Source organism: Microtus ochrogaster, unplaced genomic scaffold (assembly GCF_000317375.1).
Source record: "Microtus ochrogaster isolate Prairie Vole_2 unplaced genomic scaffold, MicOch1.0 UNK62, whole genome shotgun sequence".
NCBI classification, from domain to species: Eukaryota; Metazoa; Chordata; class Mammalia; order Rodentia; family Cricetidae; genus Microtus; species Microtus ochrogaster.
In genome coordinates this window covers 424,076-435,484 of record NW_004949160.1, presented here as the reverse complement: position 1 = coordinate 435,484, position 11,409 = coordinate 424,076, and the positions used below count along the sequence as shown (strand labels likewise).

Sequence of the window (11,409 nt, the reverse complement as noted above, 5' to 3'; positions counted from 1 at the left end):
AGAGAGAAGGCAGAGGCAGCAAGGAATTGAGTATTTGGGACACGAAGACCCTAATGGTTGATATATTGACTGCCAACCTGACAGGATCTAGACTCATGCTGGGTACAAATTTCTGGGCATGTCTGTGAGGGTTCTCTAGGTTAGGCTGACTGAAGAAGACCTGCCCTAGCTGCCAAACTGAGCAAAAAGAAATGAGATTGCTAGTTCAACACCAGCTTTTACATCTCTCTCTACATCCTGACTTCTGACACAGTGCGGCCAACCACCTCAAGGCCTTGTGGCCATGACTTCTCTGCTGTGATGGATTATAGCCTCAAACCGTGAGCTAAAACTTCCATAAGTTGCCAGTTGCCAAGTATCTTGGTGCTGCAACAAGACAATTAAGTAATACAGAAATGAGTCATGGCTCCTTCTGCCCTTGAGCCAGGTAGGAGAACTTTCTGGCTCTGAGGCTACAGAGCTTCTAATACCATATTAGCCTCTTGTCTATCCCACAAATAAATGTTGTGGGCTTGCTACATGCCAGTGTTCTCCATTCCCCTTGGTCACAAGTCAAAGGAAACAATAGGAATCCCAGTGTCAGTAGACCACTGACAACAGAAGAGAAAAAGACCAGCCTGAACCTGATGAGAAACAGCCATATCTCGTCTATGGACTCAGGCCTAGGCATCCCAAAATGACATGACTGCTGGCCCCCTTACCAGCAAAGCACTGCCCTTCCCACCTTCAGTCCCCCATCTCTTATGTCTAACAGCTCAGAAAGAGCCCAGGAAGAAGCCTGAGTGGTGGTTCTGATGGCTGCCGAGGAGTACATTCAGAAAGAGGTGCTCTTCAAACTAAGACGTCCACTTGGAACTGGAGAAGATATTTTTATACAAATTTCTGGTTGTTGCTTCTTTAAAACAGTCTCATATAGTCCAGGCTGGCCTTGAACTTTTTTTGTGGAGGTTGGCATTGAACTCTATAGAATCTTGTTACCTCTCCTCCCAAGTGCTTAGATTATAAGCAAGCTTCATCACACTTGGCTCTAAGCAATTTTTGCCAATTAAAGAAACAAACGGGGTGCTGGAGAAATGGCTCAACAGGTAAGAGCATTGGTTGCTCTTCCAGAAGACATGGGTTTGATTTTCAGCACTCACGTGGTGGCTCACAACATCTGTGACTCCAGTTTCAGGGGAACCAGTGCCTACCTCTGACTTCCAAGATGCCAGGCACACATATGATTTACAGACACACTTGTAGGCAAAACATACACATAAACATATGCATAAACACCTATGACAAATGTTACTATTCTTAATATGTAAAGAGTACTTGAAACTCACTTAAAAAACAAATATTACCCACCTCCAAAATGGGCAAATTAAAAGCTAATTCAGTAAGAAATAGATGCTAATAGTTAATCTTGAAATACTAGTATTATTTTTTAAAACTGGCTCACGGGTAACCCAGCTAACCTTGAACTCTCTAAACAGCCAAGAATGACCTTGAACTTCTGATCCTCCATCCCAAACCCTGGGATTATGGATCTGAACAACCACTCCTGATTTTATCAGCAATTGGGCAGATTACCCTGGACCCTCAGGCACACTAGGCAAGCGCTTCACCACCAAAGTTACATCCTCCAGCCCAACAAGTTCTATTTGACCTTTAAGAGATAGTCAGAGATTTACATGACCCTGAGAAAATAAGCCTGCAAACACGGCTGATAGGAGGACTTGCTGGGCAAACGGGAAACTCAGCAAAGCCTCAGATGTGGCCACAGCCATGCTGCTTCTGGAATGCACCTTAAGAAAGAAAGCAGTTAACATATGGGCAAGACTTCAAGTCAGCAGTATACTTTAAAAATTGGATATAAATATTTTTACTGTGGTATAGAGCCAGGCACGGTAAAAGATGCCATAATGCCAGCAGTTGGTAAACTGAGGCAGAAGACTCCTGAGAGTTCAAGGTCAGCCTGGGCTGCATAGCAACACCCTGCCTCAAAAAGAAAAGAGAGAAAAAGAAATGAGTGATATGATCTAAATGTTCATCAAAAGAGAACTGACTGAATTAATTATTGTCCATCTACCAAACCAAAGAGAAATGACTGAATTAATTATTGTCCATCTACCAAATAAAACACTCAACAGACTTACTAAAGAACTATGTAGAAGAATAAGAACTGACTCAGAAATTACCCTTGGTTTATTTCTTTTGTTTTGTTTTTTTTTTTTTTTTACTTTTTTTTCAGTTGAAAATAGATTTTGGGAGGGCTGGAGAGATGCCTCAGCAGTTACAAACACCCACATGCCAGCTCAAAACTGTCCCTAACTCCAGTTCCAAAGGATCTGACACCCTCACACAGACATACATGTAATCAAAATACCAATACATGGGCTGGAGAGATGGCTCAGAGGTTAAGAGCACTGGCCGCTCTTCCAGAGAACCTGAGTTCAATTCTCAGCAACCACATGGTGGCTCACAACCATCTGTAATGAGATCTGGTGTCCTCTTCTGGCCTGCAGGCATGCATATAAGCAGAACACTATATACTTAATAGATAGATAAATCTTTTAAAAAAATACCAATACACATAAATTAAAATAAATACATTTAGAAAATAGATGTTTTTTCATACAATGTATTTTGTTTATACGAAATTTTCACTCCCCTAGCCCCTCCCAGATCCTCCACGGGTCTCCACCCACCTGTGCTGGCTAGTCTTATGTCCACTTGACACAAATAGAGTTATCCGAAAGGAGCGGACATCCACTGAGAAAATGCCTCCATAAGATACAGCTACAGGGAATTTTTAAATTAGTGACTGATGGGGGAGAAAGGCCAGGACATGGTGGGTAGCTCCTGGGTTCTAGAAGAGAGCAGGCTGACATGGGGAACAAGCCGGTAAGCAGCACTTCTCCGTGGCCTCTGCATCAGCAGCTCGCTCCAGGATCCTGCCCTGTTTGAGTTCCTGTCCTGACTTCCTTCAGTGATGAACTGTGGATGTGGAAGCATAAGCCAAATAAACCCAGCAACAGAAACCCTAGGACAGCACCTAAATCCACACCCCTTCTTTCTTTCCCTCATTATAAAACAAACAGGCATCTAAGAAACAAAAAATATGATAAAATAAAAACAAACCAGAATAGGACAAAACAAACAGGGGGAAAAAAGAGCCAAAAATGCATAATACACACATATAGATATAGAGACTCACACACTTGTACACACAGAAATCCCATGAAAACACAAAACTGGAAACCATAATATAATATATAAGCAAAATACTGTAAGGATATATATATATATATATATATATATATATACATACACACACACACACACACACACACACACAATTTCCAGATAAAGCATTATGGGACGAAAAGAAAAGAAAACCCTCAAAAAAATACCACTGAATTCATTTCAGCGTTGAAATGTTGGCTGGGCCTAGGGCCTGCCCTTAAGTGTGGTTTGTATACAAAATGATACTCCATTAGAAAAAAACTAATTTTTCCTTTGTGCATGGTTGTCAGTTGGAGATAACTTCTGGGTTAAGGATGGGGGCTTGTGTCTAAGTCCCCTCTCAGCATGGGATCCCACCTGGCCTAGATCTGTGCAGGCCCTCTGCAGGCAGCATTGGCTTATCTTTGAATATGCAAACTTCCAGGGGTCCTCTATAGAGGAAGGTAGGGAGTCTGGGGGGTTCTAGTGGAGGGCCAAGACAGCCAGTCTCTGTGCCTGGACCTGGGTGACATTGCAAGTTGTTCCATCATGGTGTATCCATCATGGCAGAATTTCTATATCCTGCGCTAAGAATCTGTGGGGCCACACAAACCCCTGCAATGAGCTCTGCAGAGCCTGCATCGCATATCATGTGCTGTTGAGCAGCATTGCTGGCCTCTGAACACTGCATTCCAGCAGCCAGCTGCTCCTGCCACAGCGGCCCTCCCGTCCATCTCCCCTGACAGGTGAGACAGGAGTTCTCCCTGGGAACAGATTGTCCTGTAAGACCCCCAGGCTCTTGCCTGGGAGACTGAGGGGGAGTGAAGGGGGAAGAGAGGGGACTCAATGAGCAAGCAAGGGAGGGATGAGGAAGTGAAGCAAGGCCTCCTGGGTTCCTGGCCAGGAATTCACCAGGTAGGGGACATAGCAAACTCCAAAGAACCAGGAGACTAATTTTGTGCTGGGATGCATCTCCAGCATCTAGAATGAAAATGAGTACATAATGTGTGGTCAACAAATATTTGTCCAATGAGCAAAACACATGAATAGAGGGATATAAATAATTGCATTACAGGATGGAAAAGGGTCAGGGCAGAAGAGAGACGTCAAATGCTGTAAGACAGGAAGCCGAAACTGCTCGTTCATACAAATGATGATCAAAAGGTCTATGTGGGGCCCAGTTATTCATGGCAATTTTGGTTAAGTAGTTAATCAGTGAAAACAAGAACAAAGATTTGACCAGTATTAATTAGTAGCCTGTATCCTGAGACCTGCAGATGAGGAAGCCAGACTGCTCTGAACCCAACCTCCCAGAACCCAGGATCTATTTTTGGAGGCAGGTCCTGAAATTACATCTGAAGCTGGAATGCCCAGACGACAACTGCAGGGTAAGGCCAGTCCAGGCCCACATATCTCAACCAAGCACAGCTCCTGGTGCAGGCGAGCTTCTCAGCAAGCAGGCCACCGTCCCTCGCTGCTTATCAACCCTGACTGTGCTCAAAACTCAAGGAGCCTGGTCAGGAATACCTAGCTGGGCCCCACCCGAGGAGATCTAGGTCTCAAGAACAGGAGGCAGGGAGCTGTGGCAATGGGCTTTGTTAAAGGTATACCACAGGGTGGAGATTCCCCAGCTGCGGGCTTCATACATCCTGGGTCTGGTTCTAACGGGTAGGCATCAGCTCAGCCCCGGATTCCATGGAGAATGCCCTGGGTGCTCACAATTATTTCACCTCTGGCATCATCTCCAAAATGGCCTGCATTAGATGTACGTTGGAAGCTGATTCTTAGGTCACCTCCAAGATGTTCTTGGGCGGTACCCAGAGTGTTCTTCAAACACACTCTACAGGTGAGTCTCAGGTACCATGCAATATGAGGACCATGCCTGGATTGAGGGAGGCTTGGGGCCAGATGGAAAAAGCCAGAGAATTAACAAGACAGGCAACTGCTCTCAGGAGTCCTGGCGTCTGAAGTAGGGCTGTGGAGAACATGCTGGCAGACCCAGTGAGGGGCTTCTAGAGCTAAGCAGGGGGCTACAACACAGACTCTGGGGTTAGCTCTCATCTCTGCTGGAGATGTGATATGCTATCACAGCACTTTTTATTTGGTCAAGCTAACAGCAAGGCTCCGTACAGTCCTGAGACTGAGGAAGGATGACAGGTGAGCATATTCAGGGTACCTGAACCAGAGCAACAGCCAAGCAGTGTCTCAACATTCTGGCCACCTATATGATCCAAGAGCAGTGCCTTTTCTCAGTGCTGAAAGTTTTATCTGGTGTTCTGGTTTGTTTTGGTTTGAACTAGAAATGAAGCCCTCATGCTTCTTTATTCATTCATGTTGGGGAAATGCTCTACCAGCGGTCCAGAATCCCAGTCAAGGAAAGTGGCTGCCTAGCAAGCAGGAAGGCCGGGTCTGATGTTAAAATAAACAAACAGACAGAACCCAGCTGTGGTGGCATATATTTGTAAGCCCAGCACTGGGGGGAGGTGGAGACAAGTAAAACCTTAAGGCTCACTGGCCAGCCACCTTCGGCAACCTGGCAAATCCTAAAACCATGAGAGACCAGGTCTCTAAAATAAAATAGTGATTAGCACCTGAGATCAGAGGTTATCCTCTGGTATCCTCCCGTACATGCAAGTACATATATGTACTTATACATGTAAGTACACATATGTATACACACACACACACACACACACACCACAGAGAAAAGTGCTCTACCACTGAGCCACACCCAACAACTGCCCCAACAACGTCTACACAGTGAGAGTCACCGTACAGAAAGTGACTTGCTGTGTCCTTCATCTCTCACTATTATTTGGTGGGGGGGGGGGAGGATACTTGAAGAGTGGATGGAAATCTTGGGTCCCTGCTGTCCCCACTGATGTCACAAAGGTTAACATCTTTGTGAAAAGCCCTGCCGCAGTTCCTCTCTATGTGACTGCATCTTTTTCTGTGTTGTTCAGCCCCACAGAGCCAGAGTACAACTCCTGGAGAGAGGAAGCTCCTGCTCCCCAGCTTGGTTATCTTTATCTGCAGAACTGGGGTCCTGACTCACCACTATTGTTCATTCTCTCGATTTTGACAGGTCCTTCCTCTTCCCTTTCCCCTCCTGAGACACCCTTCCCCTGGGAATCTGCCTGAAACCAGGGTGAAGGGGCCTGAGGAGTGGAGGAAGGTGCAGTCTCAACAGAGGTACCTTTTCTAGTCCAAGTAGCACGTATAGAAGCTCAGTTCTTTAACGCTGAAAAACTTCTCTCAGACACTCCCCACACTTCCTGGGTCAAAACCATATCCATAGTATTCAGTTCCTCCTCCTTCTGGCTGAGATTTGGTCATTCAAACGGGCCGAGTTCAGTCACGATTCATGAATGGATGGATGGGACATAACTTTCAAAGCATACTGTTTAAACGCTCACGAACCAGTTTTGTGGCCCTGACTACACCTCTACTTTCTGTGTCCATCTTCCAATCCACCCTGTGACCGCTATCCAGGAAGTGCCGGCCTTTCTTCCTTCTGGGTACCGGCTTAGAAAAGTATTAACGGGTTTAGGTATCTCCAGGTTCCCTAAGGTGGGATTTCTGGTCTGGGTCCACAGACCCCGAAATTGGGTGCAGAGAAACGGATGGTGCCCAAGAGTGGACGCAATGGCTTCAGGGCTCTCACCTCGGAAAATCAGGCTGGCGACAGGGTCGCTGCGCCGGTCCTTCTTCACATTGGGGAGGTTGCTGGCCCTCGCCAGCAGGCAACAGAGCATGGCTCTGCTGCCCAGGAGTGCGGGGCGGAGGGAGCAGGAGCGCGGGACACAGCCACTACTACCCGACCAGCGTTCAGATCCGGGATGGCCACACCAAGAGAGCTGTCGCTCCTCTGCGCCTCCGCGGAGACTTGGTCAGTCCTGAGAAGCGAGGCTGAGCGTGGACAAGGTACACCCACAGGGCGGATCCTCCCCTCCAGCCGGGCCTGGGTCCGCCCTCAGGGAGGCTACCGGGGAGGAGCGAGGAATGGGACTCACGCCCTGTCCAGGCGCAGGAGCCTAGTTCTGAAGGCCCCCAGGGAAGGAAACGAGTGGCGGGCAAGGACCGGGCGGGGTGGACGCCTAAAACACCATAGGTCCAAAGAGCTGCATGCTGGATTCTGTGCACCCAGACCCGGCTCAGAGCAGCCGCGAGGATTTCCTGGTGGCGCCTGGAGCTGTCAAGGTCTGGACTCAAATCATACAGCGTTCCCAGTCTCTGTCCATTCTATCTCCTGCAGTTCCCTGAGGCAACAGTCTCTGAACTCCTCACCCTCCACGGGGGAGAAGGTTGCTTAAGTTGAGCCTTAAGTCATCCCAGCCCTTAGCGCTCTGCTGCGTGTTTTTGGTCCTCAAGGGGTCTTTGCTTCTCTGTTTTCTAACAGTCCAGCAGGTAGGGACTCTGGTCCCTCCCCTCCTTATTTTGAAGGGTACAGCACTTTCAAAGGGGAAATCCCAGTCTGGGCACTCCCACTCCACTTCAGCGTGGCTTGACAGTGAAGACAATCAACTGGAGTGGATGCTTAGAGGTCTGCGATCAGACTGTGACTGTCAGGTTCCTGTCTTTCTCTCCCCTGACAGCACGGGCCCTGAGGACCACACCACTCTATCACTAGGCTAAAAGCCGTCACGCACTCTTTTCGCCGCAATCTCTAAAAGATCCTCCAGGCTTTCTGTAGGCACTCTTTCCCCTCTACTCTTTTGAACCATCCAGTCATGCTTCCAAATCTTATCACACCACCAAAACCACAGATCCTGTGGTGAAAATATGGCAAGAAGGAGGAGAAGGGAGGGAGGGAGGGAGGGAAAGAGAGAGAGCGAGAGCGAGAGCGAGAGCGAGAGAGAGAGAGAGAGAGAGAGAGAGAGAGAGAGAGAGATATTCACAGAGCAGGTTCTCCATAAATAATTATTTTTAAAAGAAATGGTTAAAAGCAGACCCAGGTCCCATTCCTTCTCAGCTTTATATCACCACCCTGGTTGATGCCTCTGCTTGCTTTGCCTGAGCTACAGTGACAGACAGACTCCATCCAGTCTCCCATCGTCTGCCTCTGCCTCCACCAGCACCACCCTGGTGTACTCTCAAGCCAGTGTCACTGGGTGTCACTCCTTCACTCCAAATCTTTCCACAGCTCCCATCTCACTTGAAGTAGAACCCAGAGCCCTAGATGGCCTTTACAGCCCTGCCTAACCCATCCTTCTTCGGGCTTGCCGCCCTTCTCATGGCTCCTCAAACACGCCAGGCCAGCAGCCTTTGGATCCTGAGAGCTGCTCTCTCTGACCTTCTTACTCCTGCTCTTCATTTACAGATTCAGTCTGTGAGGGCCTCCACTGGCTGTGAGTGTAAACCTGCAACATTGTGCTCTACCTCCTCCTTCACGACGCGTTATTATTTGTTTCTTGTTTGTTTGTTTGTTTGTTTTTAAAATCCGGTCTCTCTTAACTCAGGCTGGCCTTTGTAGGGAAGAATGACCTTGAACTTGCGACCTTGCCTCCCCTTCCTCAGGGTAGGTACAAGCTACAATGCCCAGTTTATGCAGTTCTGGAGCTCAAACTCGGGGCTGCGAGAATGCTAGGAAAGTGCTCTACCAACTGAGCCACAGGGCACACCACCCCTCCCCCAAAGCTCCCGGGCACAGTTGTTTCTGGCACCAACCACTAGGTAATCTTACTTCTTTTCCTCCCTTCCCATTAGGATGTTGGGTGGGCTCTCAGGGGTTTGGGAATTTAGCAGAGTCACTGTATCGGGGGTAGAATTAGAGTAAATAGTTTTCACTGTATCGAGGGTAAACATTAGAGTGAATAGCAGTTTTCTAGAAGTACTTTGACCTCAAGAATCACGGAATGTGAATCAAGAATATGGAAAACAGCGAAGAATCATTGTGGAAAACAGTGGTTGTTTCCCATGATTTGTAGAATTGTTTTTCTGAGGGGCGTTGCAGCCTTTGTATGATTTCATCACAAAACGCTTCTGGATTATTGTGTAGTGCAAATGATCAGCCGGCTGGTGGTGGCACACGCCTTTAATCCCAGCACTCAGGAGGCAGAGACATGTGGATCTCTATGAGTTCGAAGACAGCCTGGTCTACAAGAGCTAGTTCCAGGACAGGCTCCAAAGCTACAGAGAAACCCTGTCTCGAAAAACAAACAAAAAATAATAATAAGGACTAAAGTCATGTGGGTATGTAATGGTTTCCCTTAGAGAAACATATAGATCAGATTAAGGACCTTGACATGAAAAAATACTTTACTTAAAAAACATCTTGGTGTAACTATCAGTAAATATGCCTTTGTATGGCAGTTCGAGGTTCAGTTCAGTTCATCAGAGGCTGGACCTTCCTGCTGCCACACAGGCCTTAAATTTTCATCTTGGAGTGACTGCTTTCTTTGACCAACCCATGCAACACAGAACACCCCGACACTAAGGAGTGTCCCCTAAAGTGGGGAGGCGTGGTTTTCGCCACTGTCACCTTCTCAGCACCTGGACCAGCGTTTGCACAAGGCAGGCTCTCTATAAAGTTCTCTAAAGGGGCACTGCACCCCACACTTCTCATTGGTCATCTCTAGCTTACAGGGAATCAGTCACATCCGTCCACTATGGATGCTCAGCATCAGGGAATGTAGACACAGATGGCAGCCGCCGCATCTCTAGGCAAGAAGAGAAAGGCCCTCAAAAGGGCCAGCAATTCCCACTGGAGTGGGGCATGATGCAGGGAAGGGGAAGAAAGAGAGTTGGAGGTCATCCACTTTCCAGAATGTTCTCTAGCTGCTTGGATCCTCTCTTCCTCTCCCTGTCTCTACTCCTCTCCCTTGGTTCCCACTTCTCTCCTAGCAGAACCTAGCTCATTAGTTGCCCACCTTTGGCTCCAAGCTGGACTCTGCTCTATCTCCTGCCCGTGGCAGAGTTGCCATGGGTCTGCATCCTACACTGTTCTTGTAAGGGCACAGGCTTGTATTCCTGAACCAAGAAACTGAACTCCCAGTCCTGCTACCTGGAACTAAGGTAGCATTGAGGAAATTGCCAATGAGACCCAAATGCCCCAGGTACCCTGGGCAGCAGATCAGAGAGAGCGCTGAACCTGCCTGGTTCAGCACGATGCTATGGGACTGTGCAATGCACATCCTTACCCAGAATTCATCCTGTCTCTAGCTTGCAGGCGAGTGACTGATCACTGATCACTTGGAACTGTCATTTAAGTCTATTTGAGCCAACAATGTCAGTTAATTGCAATTTAGGCCACCCTTCTGAATTCTCATAATGTCGGTAGTATCACCCAGGTGTCCACAGGCTCCTGGTGCCATCTACTGGTATCTGCTTCTGTCGGATGACTAATGGCATATCCTAACTGGCCATGCCATGGTCACCCCAGCCACAAATGGTCCATTAACCACACTGTAGTCACGAGATCTTCAAGCATAGTTGGGTCACTGCCCTGATGAAGATCTTCAAGGGTTTCCTTCTCTCTTGGAATGAAGCCTACATTCCGTTCTTGTGCCAGAGGTTAAGGTCACTCAGGCGTTTGACCCTAAAGCTCCAATTCCAGGGAGTTCTCAGTTTCTTGAACATACCAAGTTCCCCTCCAGCTTGGGAGTCTGCTTGCAGCTGCTCTTCTTCTCCCTTTCAGTGCCACCTCTATCCACCCATGGGGTCTCAGTTCAAGAACCAGTCCCCAGGGAAGCAGTCCCAGGCCTCCCTCTAGGCTGGGTCACTCTGTGAGGAATCACGCCAGCAGAGACTTTGCTCCTTAGTGCTCATGGCAATTGTAAGGAAGACCTGTCTATAAAATTGCTTGTTCATTGTCAGGGAGCAGGGCTGGCTGGGCGCCCTGGTGCTCCCAGTGTCCTGGACATAAAGCTAGGGCTCCACCTCCTGAGGAAGGCAACACTTTTCAGAGAAGACAGCATTGCCCCCTAGGGGAAATTTCAGGTATTGTGAGCACATTTTGAAGATTCCCAAATTTGACCCCACCCCTTCTGCATGCCCAAGTAGGAACACAGACAGACAGGCACACACACACACACACACACATACGCACATACACACCATATAAACCCTAAACGTGCACGCACACACATGCACACACACACACACACACACCACATAAACCCTAAACATGCATGCACACACATGCACACACACACACACACACACACACCACATAAACCCTAAACGTGCACGCACACACACACA

The 11,409-nt window shown here is 47.9% G+C and overlaps 1 protein-coding gene across 14 annotated transcripts in view; it reads right to left on the bottom strand.

Annotated features, from left to right (window-relative positions):
- The window catches only part of Dysf (dysferlin), a 205,258-nt gene that overhangs the window by 187,158 nt on the left and 6,691 nt on the right, over positions 1 to 11,409 (bottom strand). For 7 of the 14 annotated variants that reach the window (XM_005369819.3, XM_026777382.1, XM_005369823.3 and 4 more), the window contains exon 1: positions 6,872 to 7,071. The exons of the other annotated variants lie outside the window; for them this stretch is intronic. In XM_005369819.3, the coding sequence (XP_005369876.1) occupies positions 6,872 to 6,962 (91 nt within the window). In that variant the 5' untranslated portion in view covers positions 6,963 to 7,071. Of the gene's footprint in view, positions 1 to 6,871; positions 7,072 to 11,409 lie in introns of those variants that run through there. 14 annotated transcript variants of the gene reach the window in all.